At 45.2% G+C, this 26,715-nt stretch overlaps 1 protein-coding gene across 1 annotated transcript in view; it reads left to right on the forward strand.

The window, feature by feature from the left end:
• The window catches only part of mEFG1 (mitochondrial translation elongation factor G 1), a 156,330-nt gene that overhangs the window by 100,436 nt on the left and 29,179 nt on the right, over positions 1-26,715 (forward strand). The window contains exons 11-14 of the mRNA XM_050186761.2: positions 1,730-1,969; positions 17,528-17,674; positions 19,433-19,480; positions 23,265-23,417. Of these exons, the coding sequence (XP_050042718.1) occupies positions 1,730-1,969; positions 17,528-17,674; positions 19,433-19,480; positions 23,265-23,417 (588 nt within the window). The remainder of the gene's footprint in view (positions 1-1,729; positions 1,970-17,527; positions 17,675-19,432; positions 19,481-23,264; positions 23,418-26,715) is intronic.

Genomic DNA, 26,715 nt, shown 5'->3' on the forward strand with positions numbered 1-26,715 from the left:
CATCTTTTTGACACACCATACGGCGACCTCTCGTTCGTAATGCCTTTCGCAGATGTGCACATTGGTCTTCTTTTTGTAGCTTTAGGTTATTCCTCACAAGTCTAGTTTTAGATTTATACGGCAGGCGCAAAAGTGTCACGTGATTAGTGCGCTGACCACTTGATCCACTGACGAATGGACAGGGAAGGGAGGAGGGGGGTGTGCCTCGTGTGAACTTTCCATGCCCCTCCCGATTTCGAAACATTTGACAGGTAGCAAATAACGCTGAACCCGACCATAAGAAGGCTCCTGACGCGACCGCAGACCAACCCGCACAACACCAACTATGCTTGCATATGCAGCTGTGATTGAGAAGCGTGATGCGCGGTCCGTGCTTTCGTCTGCTGGACAGATTGACCTTCACGAGCTGACGATAACTCTCAAAGCTAGGAAAACCCTTCTTTATTTTGGATGAAAGCTGCAACAGAAAACTTTCTATGCTAAAATTATGCATAAACCATCGACAATAATTGTCAATATGGGCGAGTAGCCCGAACAGACAAACGAGTAGTCGAGCGACAGTGCCCCCGTCCTCCTCTCCTTGCTGGCCATCTCTGCAACTCGGTTGCCTGAGAGCAGATGCCCCTTCCCTCGATGCCTCCCCTCACTTTCCCGGAGTTTCTTTCTGGCAGCTGTGGATAGCGGACACGTCCACTATCTTGCTCTCGTTTGTGTGTCGGCGTCAACATTGTCAGTGCATGACAATACGTACAACAAAACACTTGCCTGCATCTGCAGTGTATTTTTCAAGGGCAAGAATCTGCTATGGATTGTTGTCCGCTGCATCGTCCATGATTGGCTGGCCAACTCCTGGCAACCAGCGCAACTTGCGATGAACGAGCGAGTGGCAGCTTCCCCTCCTCCTTCCTCTGGTTGCTCCTTGCCACTCACCTGCACGAGAGCATGCGCCCTTTTCCTTGCCTTCCCGCGACAAATGAGGGAGCAAGCCAGATAGCGACAGTGTCCCCCCTCCTTCACACCCCTCTCCACCACTTGGTTATGAAAAAGCTCATGCACAACAGTCCCTCCTTCACCTCTCCTTGCAATGCGGTTGCCCAAGAACAAGTGCTCATTCCCTCGACGCATTTTCTCACCTTCCTTTCCCGAAGTCTAACGACCGTCATACCAACCATAAAAGCAGCCAATGAGCCAAAGAAAGCTATTTTGCTTTAAATGAAAGATTGCCATAAAACGGTGCTCCACTATTAAACTTGAAATCTCATAAGGCGTTCAGTACAACGTAACTTTAGAGCTTGTAAACATAGATATACTGACTAAATTAAGAAGCATTGTTGTCATGCACGCACAAGCAAACATGAAGACATTTCACCCGATGACCGCGAGAACTCGCTGTCAAAACACTGTAGTGAGGGCACATGCCAGCAGCAGCAAACGAATTGACCTTCGTGCTGCATCTCGCACCAACGCAAACTAAGCCGTAAAAACACAGTGCATGGCAGACTCTGAGCCTCCTCTAGCGACAAGAGTGTGTTTGTTTTTTGGTACTGTAGAAGGGTAATTTACGAATGCAGCTCAAATAGATTTTTCTTTTGTGTCTCGATAATCTCAAATGTTAGGTCAGCCACCTGTATTGGCTCACTAGTTCATGCTGCTCTATGGTTACCGTGAACTATGGCTCACCATAGCCCATTGTGGTTCTTCACGCCTGTCTGCTCTCGCTGTCCAACAGGCTGGGCGTTTTGGTCAGCTGACGTACCTGCGGGTGTACCAGGGCCACCTGCGCAAGGGCGACACCCTGTGGAACACTCGCACAGGTCGCAAGGTTCGGGTGCCACGTGTGGTGCGTATGCACGCCGCCGAGATGGAGGAGGTTGGGGAAGCCTTTGCGGGAGACATCTGCGCTGTCTTCGGTGTTGACTGCGCCTCAGGTGACACATTTGTCACCGATGCCAACCTCAAGCTATCCTTGGTACGTTTTGCATTCTCTGAAGTTTATTATTACTTGAATACAGCGCAACACTAAAGCAAGGGCACACTCGACAATGATCTTCCTGTGAACCTGCCTTGTTGAAAACAAGGACATACAGTAAAGTAGGGGTGGGGCAAGTGTTCGTTCTGTCTCTTCATTACAGTGTCTTCACTGCGGTGTCACCCTGCATTCAAGTAACAAAGCTACACCCAACTTGTCGCAAATCTGTTTTATTGAATTTCCAAGTTTTGTGATGCCAGAGAGTGCACATGCTGAGAACGTGAAAATAAATGTATACTCTATAAATAGAAGTAAAGTGACTTCACCACTTTAATTGTTCAGAAGAGTGCCTCCCAAATGTACGTGGATCCAAACATTAACAGAAGTTTATGGCCCACATGGCTTGATGTGGGGATACCATTCTTTTGACACCTGTCACCAAGATTCAGCAGTGTCCACTAATTGCATGATCATCTTCAGTCGTTCGTCTTTTTGGAGCTCCAGGAACTCCAGTTCAAGCACTCCAACATCACTGACAAAGCTTTCCATGGCTGGAGAGCCATCGCTCAACACATTGACTATGAAAGGATTGGTTAGGTGCTCGAAACATGGCTTGTATTTTTTTTTTTTTTTTTTTTTTTTCGTATCTTTAAACCAACATTGGAAGTCACTCTCCAGTCCTAAGCTTGACTAAGTATTCACTAAGCTTAGTGTTACAAGTGGGATCGCGCCTGCAACTGATCCCATGCTGTTTATTTTCTCCACCTTTACAGGGTGGCATAACTGGTGCCATGCAACAGACAGCCATCTAAAACAAAACCGTAACGCTTATCTTTGGTCAGATCAAATTTAGGATTAGCATCCTGCATGCTCTTCAGTCTCGGAACATGGATCAGACGATTTCTTGCAGGTATTTTTGAAAAAGTCTTAATTCGTTTTGAAACGGGAATAGTGTTTGGCCAAATTCTGACATCATTTTTTTTGTGCTCTTGCAACAACACACAATCGAGCCTGCTTAAATGAACCTGAGCGTCACATGGCGTCTGTTCGTTCTATCCCAGAGTTCGTAGTAAGTGGACCACAGCTTAAACAAAGTGGCTAGCCAAGACACCAAATTTATTAATTGCAAAGAAGTCCGTGATGCTCGTCTATTTCTGCAGTGCAGATCTGATAAGGGCGGTCTCCAGTTTATTTAAAGCAGAAGCGTGCTCTTCGCCAAGGCCCTTGGCATAGACTAGTTGCCAGAGGCCCTCTATGTATCCCATTGCTACAGGTGCGCTTATGGGTGCTAGACCCGAAGTTTCATCGTCACCAATTCCTCCGCTTTGATCTCCGCCCGCACTTCATAAATGATGCCCTCGTTCATGCACGGTTCTGCAATATCAGCGCCTTCATCCGCAGCAATAAAGTCGTCCCAACCAATTTCGTGGCCCCAAATGTCACAGTCAACAATGCGCTGCCACAAATTGCCGCCGGACTGATCTTCTTCGGAAGCATCAGGCTTGACATCAGGCACTGCGTTGACAAAGCCAGCCTTGCGAAAACAGTTCCGCACGCAAGCAGCTGTCACCTCTACCATGGCCGCCTTCACCACCTCAACGGCTAAACACAGTTGAACTCGAAGCGGCAAGTTGGCGGCCGGGCAGTCAACAGCAATGAGCAAGTGCTCCAGAATGCAGTGCCTATACAATGCCTGAAATGCGTGAATTATGCCCAAACCAAGCGGCTACACTTTCGCAGTGACATTGGGCGGCAGAAAAAGTAGAGTAACTGCTGTCATAGAAGTTCACACGTTGTGTGCTGAGCAGTTGTCCAGCATGAGCAACGCGCACCTGCCTTGCCTCTGCATGCCATGGTCAAACTCGCCCAGCGATTCTGCGCATAAATCGCACATCATCGACGCCTTAGTATTGTGCCTGTAGCGCACGGGTACATAGCTCTGAAAGCAACACGGTTTCTTTGATTTTCCAATTACAAATGGCACGTTCCCGTTCGTCGTCCCGTCGTTCCCGTTCACCGTCCTGAATACAACTCGGGCCTGACTAGAACGAAGCGAAGAAGCATGAAGACTCGTGTGGAGAGGCCTGCTTCGCGGTAACGGCCAGAAAACAAAACTTCTGAACTTCAGCAGGCACCGTAGCGCGCCCACCGAGACAGTGAGGGGAGTTGCAAGAAATAGTGAGGAGAGTTGCGAAGATGGGCTAGAGTGCGATGTTGGAAGCCACACACCGACACTCGTGGGCAGCCCGTGATGGCAGGGAGAGGGTAGCGGGGCACGAAACAAATAGTTCGTCTGCAAGGAGGCTTGGGAAACCAGACTGCGTGCGCAAGGGGATCGGAGGTCGTCGTTATTTTGGAACTTTGCACCGGGTTCACGCCATCCATTCACTGTAACCGATCGGCATATCTCAAAGACGTTCGTTATATGTGCAATTTTATGCCATTGAAATAATGTACATTTTGATGTTTTCACTAGTCTCTTTCATTCTAAGTGAAAGCTTGGCTTAAGTGGGGCCTTTATATGTGGGCTCGACTGCATTCCAAGTTTTAAGGTGCTGCACAACGTTCCTGAGGTGGCCAAGATCGACTAACCAACCTGTGTCACAAAGTTCAGGACATGGCCTCTCTCTTTCGCCTCCACAAAAGTTCAAATAAGCTTCAAGAGGTCCACAAGCCTTGTTAGAACATTGCTCACAAATAGTCAGTGTACCAAACAAAAGAAATACACATCTTTGGATGAATCATCGAGTTCTAATTTTTCATGATAGAGTGTGTAAGCGCAACTGAGCGAAGACGTAGAAAGAAATAGATACACAGAGACAGCGCTACTTTCAACTATAGGTTTTATTTTCATGCGCATAGATAAATTTATACTGTGGAATGGAAACAAATGAGACAACAAAAAAGAACATTCAGTGGTGTATGTCGATGAACCATACACGTGTCCAAGGCATGGTCAAAACATACGTTGCAATGATTACAACAATAAACTGAGGAATCATATCTCCTTTTCAGGTAGCGACACATGGCTTGCTCACACACCTTTCCTCTAATTTTGCAATTTCATAGGCCTCCACAGTCTCCCTTGTCATCCTGCTATGAGCCCTATACAATATAGAAGTATGTACGTTCAAATACAGGTTTGCAGGGACAGTCTCAGCAATGAATGCCCAAATGACCCAAGATTACCTTAGTGACGTTATATTGATGCTCTCTTAGTCTCTCATTGATACATCTGCCAGTTTGACCAACATATATTCTTCCACATGAAAGCGGAATGGCATAGACAACGTTATGAGTGCAGGTTGCAAATTATTTGCGATGTTGAGTAGAACATGTGCTCCTTTTGTTATTCTCTGCATTAACCTCTTTGCATAGCTTCTGTAGATGCTCAGGGGCAGAGAAAACCACATCTACCCCCCCGACTTTGCTGCTATTCTTCTGCGATTATGTGAAATGCAATGAATGTATGGTACCACAGCAACTTTCTTTGCTCTAGCAGTGGTACCGCTTCCCTTCGATGCATTATTTTTTTTTACTAAAAGAGCATCTATATAACGTCACTAGGGTAATCTTGGGTCATTTGGGCATTCAATGTCGAGATTGTCACTGCAAACCCATGTTTGAAAGACTTCTATTTTGTATAGGGCTCATAATCAACCTATTTTTAATCCACTGCAGGACGAAGGCCTCTCCCTCCGATCTCCAATTACCCCTGTGCTGCACCAACTGATTCCAACTTGCACCTGTGAATTTCTTAATTTCGTTACCCCACCTAGTCCTCTGCCGTGCTCAACTACATTTCCTTTCTCGTGGCACACATTCTGTAACCCTGTCGGTTGACCGGGTATCTAACCTACGTATTACATGACCTGCCCAACTCCATTCTTTCTCTTAATGTCGATTAGAATATCGGCTGTGCCCGTTTGCTCTCTGATCTACACAACTCTCTTCCTGTCTCTTAACATTACGCCTATCATTCTTCATTCCATCGCTCATTGTGTGGTCCTTAATTGTTTTTGAGCTTCTTTGCCAGTCTCCAAGTTTCTGCCCCATATATTAGCACCGGTGAAATGCATTGATTGTACACCTTTCTTTTTAGTGATAATGGTAAGCTTCCAGCAAGGATCTGAGTATGTCTGCCGTATGCACTCAAACCCAATTTTATTCTTCTGTAAATTTCCTTCTCATGATCAGGGTCCCCTGTGAGTAATTGTCCTAGGTAAATGTATTCCTTTGCATACTCTAGAGGCTGACTGGCGATCCTAAACTCTTGTTCTCTTGCCAGGCTATTGATCATTATCTTTGTCTGCTGCATATTAATCTTCAGCCCCACTCTTACACTCTCTCTGTTAAGGTCTTCAATCATTTGTTGTAACTCATCCCCAGTGTTTCTAGACCTCACTAACCTGTGATCACTGCACTTTACCCTACCTAACACTTTTACATCCTGCACTATGCTGGGATTGGCAAGAAGTACGAAATCGATTTCATTCCTTGTTTGACGATTAGGGCTTTTCCAGGTCCACTTTTTGCTCCTACGCTTTCTGAAGGAGGTGTTCATTATTCGTAGCTTATTCCTTTCCGCAAATTCTACCAGCATCTCTCCTCTAGCATTCCTAGAATCGACGCCGTAGTTGCCAATTGCTTCTTCACCAGCCTGCTTTCCCCCCACTTTTGCACTGAAGTCGCCCATTACTACAGCATACTGAGTTGGCACTTTTCTCATGGCTAATTCCACGTCTTCATAAAACTGATCTACTTCATCATTGTCATGACTGGAGGTTGGGGCGTAGGCTTGTAGCACCACCTTTAATCTATACCTCTTATTAAGTATTATTACGAACACTGCCACCCTCCCATTAATGCTGTAGAATTCGTCAATGTTGCCCGCTATGTCCTTATGTATTAGGAATCCTACCTCGCATAACTTCTTCTCTGGGAGTCCTCTATAGCAGAGGATGTGGCCATTAATCAGCACTGTATAAGCCTCACCAGTTCTAACCTCACTAAGGCCAATGATATCCCAAACAATGCCTGATGGTTCCTCGAAGAGTTCTGCCAAGTTAACCTCACTCGAAGGAGTACTGGTGTGAAAAGTTGCAAGGCTCAGTTTCCATTAGCGGCCTGTCCGGGTCCAGAGTTTCTTAGCACCCTCTGCTGCATTACAGGTCTGACTGCCGCCTTGGCTAGGTGCTTTGCAGCTGCTGGGGACTGTGGGCCATTGGTTAATTGTAGGAGTCATGAGGGGAGGTAGTGGCCAGATACTGCTCCAGGGAGGCCAATTCCCGTTCTGGTGAGGGAGTGACATTGTTGAAGCTTAGTGGGCATTCCTAATTCAATTAGTATAGCCCCACTGGTTCTCTGCATTTTAGCCGATGTCAGGTGCCACTCCACAGGGATGGTGAATTTCAGATTACCACATTCAGAATTAAAAAGAAAAAAAACTTGAGGATTCGAACTTTTGACTGCGACAACTGAGCATACATGTTAGCTAAGTCAGATAACCCTGCAAGCTGTGAGGCTGTCTTAGGGCGAAGAATTTCAGCCCAGAGGATTTTACATACCTAAAAACTTCCTTGATTTATACGCGATAGACATGTTTTGCTGATCGCGATGGGTAACTCCATATAGAATGATTTCTAAATGGTTCTGACCTCGCAGTTCCAGAATCTCACGTGCACAGGCAGCCGTGAACTCGGCTAGGTAAATTATATAGGCGTTTCGACGACCTTGGACAGCACTTAATACGAGAAGGGGACAAAATAATGGTGGAACTTCTCTCACCCAAAAGGCTCATAGCAGCATGGCAAGGGAGATTGTGAAGGCCTATGATATTGCAAAATTAGAGGAAAGGTGCTTGAGCAAGCCATCAGTGTCGCTATCTGAAAAGGAGATATAATTCCTCGGTTTATCGTTGTAACCATTACAGTGTATGTTTTGACCATACCTTGGACATGTGTACGGTTCATCGACATGCACCGTTGAATGTTCTTTCTTGCCGTCTCAATTGTTTCCACTCGTACACTATATATCTATCGATGCATGCGAAAATAAAATCTATAGTTGAAAGTAGTGCTGTCTCTGTGTGTGTCTGTTTCTTTCTACGTCTTCGCTCAGTTGCACTTACACCCTCTATCATGGATTCAAGCCAACTAGCCTGCCAACATGTTTTAAACTAATTCTTCAAGGAAGTTGCAGAACTGCCGATGAAATTTTTCAGTGCCGGGAACTCCATCATACGTTGGCGTGTCCGGTGCTAGTCACTTGAAATGCTGTGAAAGTAGAAGTATCTTCAAAGGTGGTCATCTAAAAATAAGCCCCGAGTTTGTCAATGCATTGCTGCATGCACACACCTGCCTGCGATCTGGTTGGTCCATATCTCTGCCATTGTCATGCTGTCGCCACAGATAGACAAAAGTACAATCAATGCATGCATCTAATTTCAACCCCTGGCAACATAACAGCAATGCAATTTTGTAGTGAGGTTCCGATGCTATTCCTTTTCGTGTTAAGTATTAGCAACGCTCTGCCTGCATTATCAACTGGATTAGCTGACTGTACTGTGGATGATAGGAGAGGCATAGGATCGAGCAGCAAGCATTGCTAAAAAATCGTGGCCCAGATGTTGACCGTGCTGTCATAGCAGAATGATGACAGCTGTCTTTAGCAAGGCATTGTCTGGCACTTCCCTCACATGTTCACCACCCTCGTTAGCTCATACATAGAGAGTGAAGTTGACGCCACTTAAACAACTCGGAGCCATCTGGACCGTGTCACTATTTAACATGTGAAGGAACAAATGCTGAGTGCGTGGAACCAACATCAGCAAAACTCACACGAGAATACAGCTTTAGAGCAACTTTTCGGACTTGGCTTGACTTTCCTGCGGTTTGGGTGCAGTCAGTGCTGGACCATGGTGCAGGATCAACTAGGCTTCGCTAGTTTCGGTTTCAAGAAGGAGGAGCTCTCAACATGGCTGACGACCATGCTGCAGCAATGCTAGCATGTACCTACCAAGTTTTGCTATTTTATTGTAAAGTGCTTAATTTTCCTGGCATTTTTATGAGTACCGTATTGACATCTATATTGTTACGATTTTACATGTCCAGTGCTAAAAACTCTCGAACACAATAAGTGTTGGTTTATGTAGTCGCTATAACTGCTGCATCTCACCTATGTGCAGTGTCATTTTGGCAACACTGAATGTGTTGGCTTGTATTCAAAGCGAATGGTCATTTGGTCAGTGGCATGATCGGGATCAGTGGCAGCGGCACTCAATGACTGCTGATGCCACTTCAATAGGGGCAACGTATAGATTCTGCTCTGGATGACATTCCAGCCAAGTTCAGTCGTCTTCAGTTGGAAGATCTAATTGCTGAAGTAACTTTTCATGAGTGGATTGACGAGCAATAGCACATAGTCTCTGATATTCGATAAGCCATTGGTAGTTCTAAGTAGGTCAAACTTTCAAAAGTTATGTTGGGTGTCTTTACACTACCACATAGCAATGCAGAGGAAGGAAGAGACTTTAGCAAAGTTAAAAAGGTACACCCCATTTCCGTGCCTCTTATGTCAAAAATGACTGGAGCAGTTGCTAGCTGCGAGGAGTGCTCAGCCTCACTTGGGGATGTGTCTTGAATAGGTATTTGACAAAGAAAAGCAAGAGCTGCAATGGCTGTAGAACTAGCCCAGCCCTCAACATTCAAGGTGTAATAAGTTTGTTGTGCTGCTATTATGACGTGTTCATTGTGTATTTAACCTAACCAAGAGTTTCTGAGCAGTTAAATGGTATGTAATATTTCTTTATGCAATTGTAGTATTTTTTGGCACCTAGTGTAGTACAGTAAAACCTCGTTATAACGAAGTTGAAGGGGGTCGTAATTACTTCGTTATAACCATTAGTTCGCTATAGCCACTATCCATTTGTATCCACAATTAGCAAGCAAAAGAGGTTGTACTCACCACCAAATCTTACAGAAGCCCGCCACGTAAAAAGGAAAACGGCCATCGCACGGAAAAAAAAACAAGTGAAAGAAAGACAGCAAGGAATTGCTACCTTATTCACACCAAACGGCTCATCACTGATCGATAAACAGCACACCAGCTGGCGGCTCACTTTGCAGAAAAAAAAGTCCTTAATAGATTTTTGCTGCATCTTCTTCAGGCAAAGAAGGCTTTTTCAGCTGCAGCCACTATTTCGAGTCTATCCTCATCACCATCGTGAGCACCAAAGAAGCTGTGCAGCAATTCTGCCGCATCCAGCGCTTGTGCAGGCATTGGTACGTTCGGTTCACCAATATTCGGCTCGGGGCTGTCGTCAACACATTCGTCTCTGTCGTCATTAGGCACCCCCGTCACCGTGTGCACAATTTCCGCCTCCGTTAGCTCTTCCGACGTCACTGCGTCAGCATCAGCACTGACGTACATGCAGAAGGTGTCGCAGTCGGGCACAACGCTGGGGCTTGGTCACCCGCGGCACCCTCATTGGCAGCAGCACCGAGATATTTGTTGTAACCGCCACTGCTGATGCCAAATTATTTTTAAAGCGTCACTTGAACAAAAACGCGTCCCAAATGACTGGTTAGTGGCGAAGGTTGTTCCAGTTTTCAAATCAGGAGACCGGCAAAAAATTGAAAATTACCGCCCCATTTCTTTATCTTGTGTATGCTGTAAACTTCTTGAGCAGGTAATATCAAAATCAATATACAGTCGAACCCGACTATATCGAACCCATTTACATCGAATTATTCTATATATCGAACAATTTCTGGTCACGGTATAGTTACAATGAGTATATATAGCAAAAATTACGCTTACATCGAACAAATATTGCAGTGACTCCCGATATATCGAACGTCAAGCGGCGGAAAAGTGCCGCCAGAAGTTGGCTTTCCCTCGCGGTAGTGGGGAAACCCGGCGGCGCGGCTCCATCGAACCGCTCTCCCTACCGTGACCGCGCTGTCTCGGGCTGTTCGGGGGAGCCGTCGACACTCCCCCTGTCGCGCATAGTGAAGTCTATTATCCTCCCTCTTTCTCTATCATCTTTCACTTCCCACTCCCTCTCCCCTGACGACGCTTCGCTGTGCTCCCTCACGGGTTGCAGAATCAAGCGTCCTTCCTTTCTTTAGATCACTATCGACACTCCCCAGCAAAAAATGATCCTGGCCTGCCTACAGCGCTTGCTCAGACAGCCAATCAGAGGCTCTTGTGCGCTCTTCGTGCAAGATGCCGAAAGTGCAAGTTGTCTGGCTGCTTCTCTGGTTTATCGTGTTTGCGCCTTGTGGGCCTTCTCCCGTAGTGTTGCCGTGATGAAGCGGCAGAATTCGCCTTTCGTCGTGAAGATCTAAATCATAAATCGCGTCGAACGCGATGTCCCCGCAGCGTGCAAGATTCCGAGGAGCACTCTCAGCACGATTAGGGCTAAAGTGGCCAGACTCGCAACCCGGCCCGACGCGTACGCACGGCCGTGTACGAGGTGTTCTTCATACGTGCCAGTTTCCGCGTGCTCGGTGATGACTGTAAATTCTGATGAATGCGACGAAGCCGTTGCCGGTGTTGCCGAAGTTTGGAGCGAGCTGTCAAAATTTCCGGGACATTCGAATCAACGGTGGACGAGTTTGTGAGTGCAGATGATGGTGTCGCGACGACGGTAGATCCCGAAACGAAGACTACATTGCCGACATCGTACCGAGCACAAATGAAAGTAGGCACGTTGAGGAAAGCAACTACGGTCCTTTGCCCACATCCTCCGAAGTGATTGGTGCACTCGCATTAGTCCGGTGCTTCTGCGCGAATGCGGAAGGTTGCGGCCTCAGCTGCTCCGACTCCTTAGACAACGTGGGGAAGTGCGTGCGTCGCAGGCAGCGAAATTGCCCAAGCAGAAAAAAATGCAGGACTAATTTATGCGAAACTAAGCTACTTTCGTCAATAAAGTGATTTTATAAATGGTATGTGCTTTTATGACATCCAATTATTTAGCAGGCTTTTATCGAATTATGCTCTATATCGAACTCATAGGCGTTTTTTTGTGAGTTCGATATAGCCGGGTTTGACTGTACACGTACCTGGAAGACAAAAAACTTCTATATTCCAGTCAGCATGGTTTTAGGCGAAACCTTTCGACAGTGACGCACCTGGTTGAAACAATTTATGATTTTGCGAGGGCTTTGGATAACAAGGGGCAAATTGACTGTATTTGTCTTGACATGTCCAAAGCCTTCGACAGAGTCCCTCATTCAGAACTCATTGATAAGTTGGTTCATCTTGGCATAAACTACAATGTAACACAATGGATTCGTGCATACCTAACAGGCAGAACTCAGTACGTAGAAATTAATGGCTCCAAATCAGAATTATTAGACGTCACACCGGGTGTTCCACAGGGGTCTGTGTTGGGCCCAGTCTTATTTCTTGTTTATGTTAACGATATTGCGCAATGTATTAACAAAGACATAAGGGTGCGACTTTTCGCAGACGATTTCCTCCTTTATAAGCAGATAAACAACCAGGACGATTAGAAAATTCTTAACGAAGCTCTGCAGGTGGTTGAACAGTGGTGTGAAATTTCAAAAATGAAAATTAACAGAAATAAAACTTTTGTATTTCGTGTCACAAACAAGACAAAACATGTTGTTGACTTTTAACTACATTCTGGGTTCGTTTACACTTGCCGCAGTTGATAGCCTTAAAGGGCCCCTGAAACGGTTCGGACAAATTTTGTAGACGGGTAGGGTACAGCTTAAGTAGAACATTCGCACCACAATTTAAGTGAAGCGTTACGTATTAATGGAGCTACAAGCGATTAGAAGTTACCCTCCTCCCCAGCCATGCTTTTCCTCCTCAACTCGTTCGCCGAGCGAGCGGGGCTAAGCTCCGCCTTCACTGGTCCTGCGTCACGATGCGATGTCACATCGTCCACTTCCGGTTGTTTTAAGCCCGCCCCCGCCCGCGCGAAACCTCTCCGCTAGCCGCTTGGCTGTCGACCCCAAGCGAGAGCTATCGAAGCAGCGTGCGTTGCGAGCATTCTGTCGTAGCGCCGAACGTGTCTGGTATTCCGTTAGCCACAGGCAAGCTGGTCATATCGGCAAATGACTGGAGGCATAAACTCAAGCTGATGAAAGAACTTTGGCGCAGACGTACGTGAGCGGCCTGATGGGTCTGCACGGTCTAGACACTTGTTGGCGCAGCGCTTAACCAGCCAAACACAGTGCTAATATTGCTCTAACGAAGTGTAAAACATTTTAAACATTTATAAAAACAATGTGTTGATGATTACACTCCTGCGAAAAATACGCACCAGCAGCAAAAAAGAATACGCTTCGTTGCTGCTACTGTGTATGGTTGAGCTCTATGCCACCAGGTGGCTGCACAGTGCAGACCATTCACATTTGCCCTTCTGCTCATCTCGGCTCATCCCGTTACGGCACAGTCAAGCGGCCAGACCCTGTCCCCTTGCGCTTACGTTTGCCCTAATACGGGACTCGCGAAACGCTAGTGCGTTAGTAATCTTCCGGTGTAAAGTGACGGCCACAAACGCTCAAATCCTGGCGCCGATCGGATAGCGGCAGTCCGATGCGCAGCAGCCAGTTCGCTCGTACGCTGCCCTGCAGAGGGACACGATGTCGCAGCTTGACATATTGCCAGTCACTACGTTTGCAGTCCACAAGGCAACAAAGTCGAATCATAGTGCTCGCGAAAAGACTGAGACCAACTCTGACGGCGGAGCTCTCGTCAAAATGGAGTACGTTGTAACACAAGCAGACGACACTTGCTGTGTGCCGGAAGTGCTTAAGTGTACTGAAAAATTGTTCTTGTGCATTCTCTTTCTGCTACTTTCTCTTTATAAAAACAAATTAACTAACATTCCAACTATTACGAAGATCATTTGTTTACCATAAAGTTAGAAAAATTATCGATCACGCGCCCTGGTCAGCCAATCAGATAGCTCGCCCACGTGACGTCATATGGGTTATTTGCATCATATGGGTAGGGGCGGCTTAAAATTCCGCCGAGCAGTGCGCTGCGATCGACAGCGATGTGCATTTTTAAAACCTTATAATAAATTACACGCTTTACGCAGAGCACTTAGATGTGTCAATTAATGATCAGAAGGACCTACTCTAACGACTCAGTACGTTTGTAGAAAATCGCCAAAATCGTTTCAGGGTCCCTTTAAATATTTAGGCGTAACTATCTCCAAGAATCTGAGTTGGAAGGAGCACATTAAAAACAATTGTTCGACAGCAGAAATGAAACTCTGTTTTTTGCGTAGGAAGCTCAAGCTTGCTTCGAAAGGCGCTAAGTTAACTGCCTACCTATATCTGGTAAGACCCACACTGGAATACGCCAGCATTGTTTGGGACCCTTATGAAACAGGATTGATAAACATGATTGAAAGAGTCCAACGAAGAGCTGCTCGATTTATTCTGTCTCGTTACTCTAAAACTGATTCTGTTACAGAAATGCTGCAATTACTTAACTTACCCTCCTTAGCCGAACGACGCCATGTAGCCAGACTTAAGTTTCTTTTTTTACTTTGGAAAGGGCATTTCAACACAAATACTACTCCCTATTTAGCACCAAAACAAGGCAGGACCTCAAGAGGTACACATGAACATAATTTCTGGATATCTCAACTGCACATTAATGCATACGCCAATCCTTTCTTCCCCAGAACAATAAACATATGGAACAGACTACCAATAGCCATTATTCAATGTGATACCGTAACACAATTTCAAAACAATCTGAGGCAAATCATGTCCTAAACAAAATTATGTACATTATGTTAGATTAACACAGATTGTGTTTATTGTCCCTGCATATTGCTTTTGTATTTGTGCTGTTACTAGTTTCCTGGTTCTTTTTATGAATGTATGCTCAAAAAGAGTGTTTTATGTATAATTTGCGTGCATTGTGTATAACGTACATTATGTTTTTCATTTTCTGTGCTGTACCCCACCCCTGTAACGGCCTTCGGGCCAACAGTATGACTAAATAAATAAATAAATAAATAAAATTAGGCATGCCGGAAGCAATTGGCGATCGGGCTTGCCGGTACAGCCATCCAAGCAGCCTGTAGCATCTCGATCGCCATGTACGTCGATCGTGGACTCGCGCTTCATGCTCATATTGAGCAGAATCCGGGGGATCACATGCTTGCGGTAGCCCGAGTTAAAGTTCATGATAACTTTCAGCATAGTCACCTTCTGCTCGATTGACATCGTTTTGCGGTTCCGTTTGCCGTTGTCCATCAGTTTTCGCTTTGCATATCCAGGGTTAGCTGTGCTAAGCTGCAGCCAATTTTTACACACACGCACGCGCACACACACACACGCACGCACACACACACGCGCGCGCGCACACGCACACACACAGAGAGAGAGAGAGGAGTGGTAATTGTCAGCAGAGAACCCCCCCCTCCCAATATAATTTCTGGCTACACCACTGTTGGTAGGTGTGCTACCAATGTTTTTCAAACCTAAAATATAGCCATTTCTGCTAAACTCGATCAAATGTCATATTACTATCAAGCTGTCCAGGTGGAGTCCAAATTTATCGAACGGCATTCTTTAAGGTGCCTGAAATGTTGGTTGCCCTTATACATTAAGCCTATGGGGGCATTGCCGGTGCTGCAAAGCAGTCCGAATACTCGAACATGCAGAAATTACCATTGTCCAGACAGTTGACCAACACTTGTTGCCAACCAGCTGGGAAGTTGTTGAGTGGCCCAAAACTTAATGAGGAAGAACGAACCATTGAAAAGCACCTGGTGTAATCTAAACTAATGCTTGAGTGTTACCAGGGGCTCATCAAGGCTGGCCTGTCTCGGAAGAACATTGATATGATTCAATTTGGCCAGGTGTTGTAGGTTCTTACTGACTCCAGTTTAGCTGAAAACATGGCTAAATTAGGAGCTCTCGATAAAAAAATTGAGAAAATCTGAAAGGCAACATCTTAGCAGCTCATCTCAATTTGAAATAAACAAATTGGAGCAGGCTGTGTGACCAGGTTTGTTGTCTTTATTTAAATTAAAGGGATACTCTAATTGAGGTTCTCATTTTTTTTGTATTTGGAGGCACAGGGGCATAGTTTTACAGCAAGCAAATACTTTCTGGCATATGCTCGCCAATTTTAAGTGCTTGAAAGTGCTTTGGACTTGACCAGCAGTAGGCATTTATTTGCTCTAAAGTGCTTCGAAATCTGTACTTGCGGCTTGAAAGTGCTCCAAACTTAACATTTTGCTGCTTCAAAAATTGCTCCATATCTCAGTACGTCAGTGCCACCACTGCTAATCTATTGCTTATGGCACACTGGTATTACTCAACATGATGTAATAAGCAAGGATAGTTACTCATTGTTCAAAGTGTCCACTGGTTTATTGCCTTTCTATGTGGCATTGTGGACTGCGTGTGGATTGAGGTGCCTTCCTGTGCCTCATCGCCTAGCTTGCGCATGGTGCGGCCATTTGCTAAGCTCGATCTCCAGGAACTTCCACACCAGTGGCAACATGGCAGTCATGGCTAGCATGCCAGAGCAACTTTCTTGCACAAACCATGCTTCTCCCTCCTGGCCTAGAGTCACATACATGAGCACACATTACTGGGATGAGCCCTGATTAGCCAGATAGGTACTACTGTTCCAGTTGCTGTTCCGCTTAGCGCTTCCTCACCGTGGCAGTGTTCAGAGGCCCACAGCGAATTGGTTACATTGGACTTTTGCTCTCGCGAGTTCTTGTCTTTGAGCTTGGTGGCCCACTACCCAGTTAGCCTAGCGTAGCAGGCAAGCATACTCTATGGGAATAATGACCAACGAGTCATTATTCCCATAGTCATGTGGGTTTTATCACTGACTGGGCCTTAGGCATTTGAAGTGTGTTATGTTGTGGATAGTTTGGGAGTGAAGCGTAGACGGTACTTTTTATGTCTGGTTTTTGTCCCCGTTGGCTTGGAAAAAGACTATACTAGATCAATTGCCTCCTGTGCTGATCCATGTGCGGTTCTTGTTTGCTCATTCGATAATATGTGCCAGATAAGATTCCTGAATGGCCGATAGATTGCTGTTTTTTACTTCTAAAGTTTTGTGCACGACTCGGCGTGAATAGCCTACATAAGGCAGGCTTGTTGCGAAAATAAACTTAGTTGTGAGTGCCGCCAGTCCTGTCATTTGTGTTCTTCTTCTCGAGTCCTGGTCTTCTGCGCCTTGCCTTTACTACTTCATACTCTGTCCGCAAGCCATGACTGTTTCCACTGTGGTGTATCTTGGGCTAATAAACCCGTATTTGTTGGTGATCTGACTCTAAAGCCTTCTGTGCGTCATGCCAGATTGTCGACGAACCCTGTCGTAGCACCCTTTGTTCGTTGAGGAGTAAAAGAGTGTCTCCATACCCTTTTCTGACTGCCACTCATAGGGTAAGCCTCGTGCAAACCCATCTCCACAACTGTCAATGCGGAAACCGTTGCTCTACTGCGCAGTATGTTTGAATCTAAGCTGGCCTGGCACAATTGAACAGGTGCATCATTCTAGCAGCTGAAAGTGATGTGGTGTGCTTTGCAGGAGTCAATCCATGTGCCAGAGCCTGTGATCTCCATGTCCATCCGTCCAAAGGACAACAAGGACAATGACAGCTTCTCCAAGGCGGTGAACCGATTCTGTCGTGAGGACCCCACCTTCCATGTCAAGTATGACACAGACAACAAAGAGGTATACCACTTTACCAAGAAAGGAAAACCTTGAACTTAACAGGCTGGCAACACAGTCAGCCACGTGGGGCCCCCTTCTGTGGGCATGCTGAGAGCTTATCCTCTTTCACGACAGCGTGGCATACTGCCATGAAGCCACACTGCAAGGCAGTAAATTATAATTTTTTTCTTTTTTACCAGAGCTCTGCTTCATGGAATTACTTCAATACATTGCATGGACTATAGGCAGTAGCACTTGAATTCAGCTGGCCGGGCCAGGCTGTAAAGAAAAAACAATTTATTCAGAGAAGCATTGGTGTTCGTATTCAAACTTTAGCCCATTAGCATGTACATGTCAGGCTTATGCACCTGCACTTTTTTTTTCACTTTTTCGCATAAAGAGGGAGTAGAGGGTAGTCTGTCAGTGTTTTGTACACATAATGTCAGGAAATCTCCTTACGTTTTCTTTTTCCTTGGGACTTCCTCCTGTAAAACAACTGCCAAAAAATTTGTTTTTGATAATAGCAGTGTTCTTTAAATCTCGTATACAGTAAAAACCTGTGATAATAAAATCCCGCGACAACGAAATTCTCACGACAACAAAATATTTTCGTATGCCCGGCAAACGGCCATAGGATTCAATGCATTTCGTACCTCTTGGCAATGACATGCCACTGTACTACAATCCCGCATCAACGAAATTTGCCAGACTGTAACCCTGCATGTTACCTACTCGCACAAGGCTAGCAGGCTCCGAAATGTACTCAAATGTGATTGCTTGGCACTAAAATTGCATAAAATACCACCACATTGCACTTCAATGTTCGCTGTGAATTTTGGTTAGAAGAGCAACCAAGTGCTGGAAGCGATCACGTGCACCGGAAACACGTCATGGCTGCCACCTTGTTTGTTGATCACATGTCTGAAGCAGCACACGTTGCTACCGACATGTGATGACGGTTTATGCACACCTAGTGCAGTGTGTAATGTGCGCCTCGGTAAGAAAAATGCAGCGAAAATAAGGAAATCAATGTCCCACAGACGTGGAATTATTTATGCCGCTTGAGATGGAAGTCGCAGCATGCCAGGCGTCACAGCATGGAGTGTCACGCATCGGGTCATGATCGAGCAATCGTCCGGGAATACACATAGCTCGCTTCAAGAATGCAGGTTTTGGTGCCAACCAACAGGCATTGTGTGCGAATTCTGTGCTGGATGTAGATTTTCGCGTAGGGGCCGTAATCTCGGTCGATAGCCTTCGGGTATACGAGATACGATCACTGCACGTGCCGGTGCCTACGGGCGACACTGTGCGCTGGAGAAATGCTGCTGCCTGCATGGAGTGCTGTTGCTCGTGTCCGGTGTCGAGTTATGCAAAATCTCGCAAAAGTGATTGTGTCTCCGAAAGCAATTGACTGAATGCTGCTCTATGGCAGTGCTGCCACTGCCGATCGATGTATGCGGTGCACTTTGTACTGTCGGCGATGCGATTCTATGTCATCAAGCAAAGCTTGCCAAAGTAGGATAACGGAATTGACAGTAAAGTTTCGTTCTATACTGCATTACCTATCTGATATCTCATTTCGTAGCAACGAAATCCTTGTGAAAGCAAATTATTTTGCTTTCCCTGCCGATTTCGTTATTGCGAAGTTCAACATATGTGCAATATGAGATAAAAAGCAAAACAATTTCATGGGAATCGTCTTTTCTTCATTTATTTCCATGTGTGTATGAGTGCCTTACTGCCGGTGCCTGAGATGCTTTGTGTGCCATGGTGCAGATGATCGCCTCAGGCATGGGAGAGCTGCACCTGGACGTCTATGGTCAGGTAAGTGTAGAGCAGCACAGGGTTTGACTGCACCAAGCCTTATGTTAGTGAGCATATTTGTGAGGCCTGCACTTATGTTTATGCAGTTTCCAGCAGAAGCAGGTAATGCACCAGATTGTATGCTATGCTAATAGGCAGTCGTGTAGTGAATACACAAGCACCCTTTTGCTGTGAGGCGCAGCCATTGTTGCACTCCATGCCTCTCCCACAATTGACTTAAGTTTTCATTGACCATGACACCTGCGGTGTCTGGCGATTGGGAAATAGGGTGCCATGGAGGACAGTTAAAGCCATTAAATTGAGTGCATATACTATCTGTGTACAAGATATGGAAATTGGTGGCAAAAATTTACTTTGATGTGCCATATATTTCTGACAAATGATAGGTCTTTAGCCTGTTCAGGGTTAAGGCTTTTAAAGGAGGTTAAGGGGTGGGTCAGTGTTGTGCTTTAAGGGCAGCCTATCATAGCAAGAACATGACACCAGACTGATAGAAATCCAGGGAAAACATAGGGAAGAAGTTCAAGACGATGAGCAAAATGAGAACAAGGGGAAAGCAGGAGCCAGCGTTTCAACAAGTGGACTTGTCTTCTTCAAGGCGACATATGCTTTCCTCGCCACAGTATATGTAGGTGTGGTTCTTCTAAAGGGGAGAGGACGTAAGGCAGGTGGGTACGGCAACGAGCGAAGGTGTGTTAGTGGTGAGGGTGTCGAATTGAGAATTGCACAAGGCCAGGGACACGGCCGTCTGTCAATCACGTGTCAACGCCCGTGTGTCAGCCGGTGTGTCAACGGCGTGCACAGCAGCTCTCTATTACCTGTTTTGCTGGTGGTCGTGAGCTATCGTGCCTCTGAAGGAGATAATAGAAGGAGCGGCAGAAACCGGTGCTCGTTAAAAAAATTAAAAATAAAGAAATAGAAAATACTGAAGTGGAATAAATAAATAAAAGAAAGAAAAGGAAAGAAAAAAATACACTAAGAAACCAAACTAAGTGTGTTGTCTATAGCTTGAAATTTAGCATAGCGAATAGATTCTAAAGCTCCTTTTGATATGTTTATGCCTATTGCTTGCAATGTCTTGAACTTACGGATAAGGTATGATTCTCTGTATTTTCTTTCTTGTTTTGAATGGAAATTTGACTAATATGTAGAGCTTAAGTTCATCAAAGTTATGACCTGGTTGGTTGAAATGCTCGGGGACAGTTACCACAGCACTAGCGCATTAACCGACTTAATTAGCCATTTCAATCGCTTTCACCCGAGTATTAAATTTACTGCTCGCCACTCTCCTCTCTGTGGGTTCTCCTCCCGTACTCTTGGGACAAAGGAACGACAACACAGTAGTGCAAACAATCACAAGGGCATTTATTGCACTTTTCATAGATCAATGCCTGCTAGCTGAGTTGCTATCCACAAAACATGCCGGTGGGCGCGCGACAAATCTAGGAAGTCCGACTCACCGCGACCGGATAATCAGCGAATATGTTCGCCCCATGCTGGATCCCAACGCCTGGTCGTTCGCGCGTACTGTTACGCGAACGGTGGCGCGTTCGAAGGAGGCCACGCGAGACTGTCTCGCAGAAGCATGGATCGGTGCGCGCGCGGAACGTCTGCGCTGTTCGCCGATCCGCCGCCAAAAAGAAAGAGCCTTCCTTTCCTGCGCCCAAGTAACCCCACCGGAGGCGGCGTTAGCAGCGCAACACTCACGCCATCTCTCATACTGCGCCTCAAACAGACAGACTGCCGCGGGCATCACGCAGGCCACACAGCGAAGCCAGATTGCAGGAAAAGGGAGCTGTGCGGAAAAAACATATCAGGGGACGCGCGAGAGTCGCGCACCCCCACATCTCCTAGTCAGATCAGCTTCCTGGACTCGACGGTCTACATAGAAAACGGAAAACTGAGAATGACACTTTACCGCAAGCCTACGGATAGCCAGCAATATTTAGACTACAAGAGTCATTATCCATGACACTGCAAGCAAGGAATTTTTGTCGGACAAGCGAAACGTATAAGAATCTGCTGCAAAGACCACGATTAAATCCACCACCTGAATGACCTTAAAACAATGCCAGCAGAAAGAAACTATCCACAAGTTGCTCTCGATAAAGCTTATGATGTCACGTCAATATTGGAGAGACAGTCGGAATGAGCTAAGAAGCAGCCTGCACCAGAATCTGACAGATTGCCAGCCTTTATAACAAAGTGTTCTAATTCACTCCCAAACATAAACAACATCCTACGAAAATACCACCCAATATTATCAAGTAACGAGCGTTTGAGAAAAGTGTTCTCGGATGTATCAAGGGTTACCTATCACCGTAGCAGGAACTTTAAAGACATGTTAGTGCACGCAAAAGTCAGCCAACAGCATTCCCCAATAATAACAGCATGTTGTCGCCCCAAATGCAAAACCTGCAGACACCTTCAAAGTGACATTAAAATTAAAAGCACCGCAAATAGTTATACACACGAAGTCAAATCTAGCTTCACTTGTTCAATTTGGATGTGATTTATATGCTTGAATGTTCCTCCTGTAAAAAACAATATATAGGTGAAACAGGATAATCAATTAATGTCAGATTAAACGGACATCGCACGGACACAGCTAAAAGGCTTCCTAAGCTGTCGCCGAGCATTTCAACCAACGAGGTCATAACTTTGATGAACTTAAAGTCTACATTTTACAGTCAAATTTCTGCTTTGAACGAGAAAGAAAATACAGAGAATCATACCTTATCCATAAGTTCAAGACATTGCAACCAATAGGCATAAACGTTTGAAAGGGAGCTTTAGAATCTATTCACTGTGCTAAATTTTAAGCTATAGGCAACAACACTTCATTTGGTTTCTTAGCGTTTCTTTTTTCTTCTCCTTTCATTTATTTATTCCATTTCAGTATTTTCTATTCTTTTATTATTATTTTCACGAGCACCTTTTTTTACTGCTCCTATTATTTCTGTCAGAGACATGATAGCCTATGACCACCAGCGAAACAGGTAATAGGGAGCTGCTGTGCACGCCGTTGACACTCTGGCTGACACACGGGCGTTGACATGTGATTGACAGATGGCCGTGTCCCTGGCCTTGTGCACAGCACTCCTTTATTCACAATTCGACACTGTCGCCACTAACACACTTTCGCTCGTTGCCGCACCCACCCTCCTCATGCCCTCTTCCCTTTAGAAGAATGCCACCTATATATGCTGTGGCGAGGAAAGCATATGTCGCCTTGAAAAAACATGTCCACTTGTCGAAACGTTGGCTCCTGCTTTCACCTTGTTCTCGTTTTACTCATCAGACTGATAGAGGCATACATCATCACACAAGTTCCTCCACACCTGTGTCCGTGGCATCAGCCAGTCCTCAAGGCCTGACAGTGAGCCCCAGTGCTTAAATTGTCTTGACATACCACATGTAAAGGGTGAAAGCCTTTTCTGAATAAAGAGCAGGCTTTTTCATCGGGGGCAGACAAGCCTTCAGACAGAGACACAGTGCGTTGGCTCGTTTTCAGGTTCTCTTTTATTTCTTTTCTCTTCCCTATGCACCCCATTCTGCGTGGCACGCGCGCTCCTCCTAACTTCTTTCTCATTGACGACGTCTGTTCACCGCACAGCATAGCAGACGTTACCTTAATACTTAAAACAGGCATTTCAATGCCACATAACATAAGGTAAGTTTTCTGTTGCAATGGTCTGGGTGCTGTTACTGTGCTCGCGACAAGCCTGCACATACAAGATGCCATTCAATTGAAGGTTTGTGTGCAACATGGTCTGATGTGCAGCGCATGGCTCGTGAGTACAACTGCCCCGTGACACTGGGCAAGCCTAAGGTTGCCTTCCGGGAGTGCCTGACTGCCCCCTGCGAGTTTGACTACCTGCACAAGAAGCAGCACGGAGGTGCTGGACAGTATGGACGGGTCATCGGATACCTCGAGGTAACGGGAACACAAGGGTTCTAAAGAGATTAGAAAGTTTCTAATCAACCATTGCGAAACTACCTCAGTGCCCCTAGCTTTAGTGGGTGGTCCATCCATGAAACATTATGTCTGTGCTACTAATTCTTCTGCGTGTGTAATTTCAGTTCAAATGCTCACAAATTACTTGAGGTGTACAGTCGAACCAGCTTAACTCTTTCTCGGCCAAGGAAAAATGTAGGTGTGTTTTTTGTAGGTTACACCATATTTTTTTTTTCTAAAGGAACAACTGCACTCAATATTTTATGTAATGAATAAACAAAAAACATAATGAATGCACTTTTCGTGCATAAAAGTTTAAAAAAGATATAAATTGCCAGAATCAAGATTCTGGGATAAAATTGAACAAAGTTTGTAAAGATACGCTATCTACTAAGAAAAATATGGAACAAGAATTATGAGGTATACAAAATGTATTGCCGTATAATACGCACTATCTCCGAAAAAAATCAAAATTTTTCATCGAGCAGGTATTCCGCTACAAAAATTTAACTGCCAGCACCACAGCTGGGCGTGCCGGGATGCGGCCGCCGATGTTCCGTGCTGGTTTGCGTCGTCATTGCTCTCAGAGTCAAAGTCGGATGAAAAGGCAGCATCCTCAGACTCGCTGCGGCTCGATCCATCGATTTAAATCAGCCACAGACATAGCGGAATCGCGAAATCCGCTATCTTTTGAAGCACTTACACTGCACCTGGAGGCGGCCATTTTCGCTTTCTCTTTGACGATTACGAAACTTCGTAGCACGTTCAAAAATTACCACCTCGTTGGAAGAAGTCGAACTGCTTTGAAAACAAAAATATAGTTCTCCTTCACGTCCGATGTCGCAGTGTGTCCGTCAGTGGCGCAGAAGGTCTCGAAAGCGACCTTTCCAACCATCGATAGCAGGCTAACGATGCCCAGTGGGTGCAGGGGGTAGGGAAAGTGTTAAACAGTCCCAGATATAAGAAATCGGTATAGCTGCCACATTCCTGTGTGTTTACATTTTGCAACCTCACTTATTGAAACTGCATCCAGATAGTAACAAACATTTATATCATCTTCCTGTTACAACAAAGTCTTCAAACTAGGTTGGAGTAAAAATAGGATATGCACAAAGTAAAAAAAAATTATTGACATATGGCTTCCAAAGCACGAAAATGCAACTGAACCAAACACATGGCAATGCACACCCTACTTCAGTTCTATCACGACAAAGATACAGCCTCCGAGATAACACATGGCAACACAGACCCTGCTTCAATCCCATCAGGACAAAGATACGACCTTCGAGATGAGCGAGCAAGTAGTACTGCACGCAGGTTTTGGAAGCCACGCAACGGCCACTTGAGCATTGCTATCATTACTGCCGACATTCATGCAGCCTGAGCATACCAGTGTGAACTGTTCCCTTTCTCACATTCCTCTACATTTTTATTATTAACCGAGGCTCCTATTGCAGTCTCTGACTTTGGGAGTTTGTGTATTGTAGCCCATTCACGGTATGTTCATGAATAATAAACTGGGGCTGAACTTAGCCTGACATGCTGCTGCCATGTAAAGAAGCCTGGTTTGTCAATGCTTCGTTTATGTCATTGTTGATTGCTGATAACAGGTTGCAAGGAGATTTGGCCTTTCAAACTTTGCACTTTACTGGGCTGAAGCGATGCGGGAAACGTAACTTCATGGCCCTCGGTGTGCTGAGCCTCACGTGGCTGAAGCGCACCTTTGCGCTATGGTGGCAGGCTTCTGTAGTTTCTTTAATTTATTTGGTTGTTTGTTTGTTCATTTGTTTGTTTGTTCAGGAACCTACATCACCCAGTTAGGCATTATTGTAGGGGTGTCGAAACAATAACCAAAATGAAAGCAGGGACATGACGGAAATAAACAGCACAACTTTTACGCATACTGTAAGCAAGAAAGACACATAAACACCAACACACGCAAGCGCCTACCAGTTTGCGTAAACGTTGAACTGTTTATTGCCATCATGCAGTTGTACCAACTCACTGAAATTTCTACTATTATGAAAACGGTAGCATACAGGCAGAGCCGTCACTTGAACATTTGCCTAAAGCATACGTCTTGCAAGGATCAGGAAAACATATTTGCAGGAACCACAACACTCTCATCCAACTGATTCCACTCGCGAATCGTAAAAGGAAAAAAGGAAGGCGCAGGTACATCTACCTTATTTCTGTAACCTTTTTAGCATGATCGTTTCTGTACTATATATGTAATACGGGCTTGTCATGTAGAGACTTCCAATAATATCAGTTTCATCATCAAAAATGGAATTTAAAAATTTTAATCACAAACATTTACTTTGCTGCTGAAGAGCTTTCCAGCGTTGTTCATTCTTAATGTGAGTTATACTGGAATTAAGCTTATAATTACAGCTGACTTAAGCATGGAGGACGCTGTTGTACCTATTCGAGTTTATAGATTAGTGTTCAACCATGAGGATCCCATATTGTACAGGCATATACGCTTCCCTTCTCTTGGAAGCCAGTCCGTAACCCATAATGACCATCGGTTATCTTCCCTCCTCATTGCATGTCCTGCCCATGCCCATTTCTTTTTCTTGATTTCAATTAAGATGTCATTAACTCGCGTTTGTTCCCTCACCCAATCTGCTCTTTTCTTATCCCTTAACGTTACACCCATCATTCTTCTTTCCATAGCTCGTTGCGTCGTCCTCAATTTAAGTAGAACCCTTTTCATAAGCCTCCAGGTTTCTGCCCCGTACATGAGTACTGGTAAGACACAGCTGTTATACACTTTTCTCTTGAGGGATAATGGCAACCTGCTGTTCATGATCTGAGAATGCCTGCCAAACGCACCCCAGCCATTTCTTATTCTTCTGATTATTTCATATTATTACTTACCTGGGAATAAACCTATAGGTTTATTCCCAGGTAAGTCAGATGATAAGTAGCCACCAAGGTATGCAAAATGTCCAACGAGGACAAGCTGAGGTACCAGGAAGGCCATAACGAAAATGGAAGGATTTGCATTTTTTGGTAAAACTAAGCAAACAACACTTACTTTCATTCAAATGCATTTTTCCATTTTTTAACCACGAAACCAGTGTCAAGATCACATTGTGAGACACCAACATCATCCATACCGTGTACAGATGTATAAATGATGCAATCGTCTGCGTACAGCCTGACACTTGAGGTTAACAGCTCTGAGAAATCATTAATCTAAACTGGAAAAAAAAAGTGCTTGTGCTATAGTGTACTCTAATTTGGACTTCTACACAGTTGGGATGCTTCA

This window comes from Dermacentor andersoni, chromosome 2 (assembly GCF_023375885.2).
Source record: "Dermacentor andersoni chromosome 2, qqDerAnde1_hic_scaffold, whole genome shotgun sequence".
Classification (NCBI taxonomy): Eukaryota; Metazoa; Arthropoda; class Arachnida; order Ixodida; family Ixodidae; genus Dermacentor; species Dermacentor andersoni.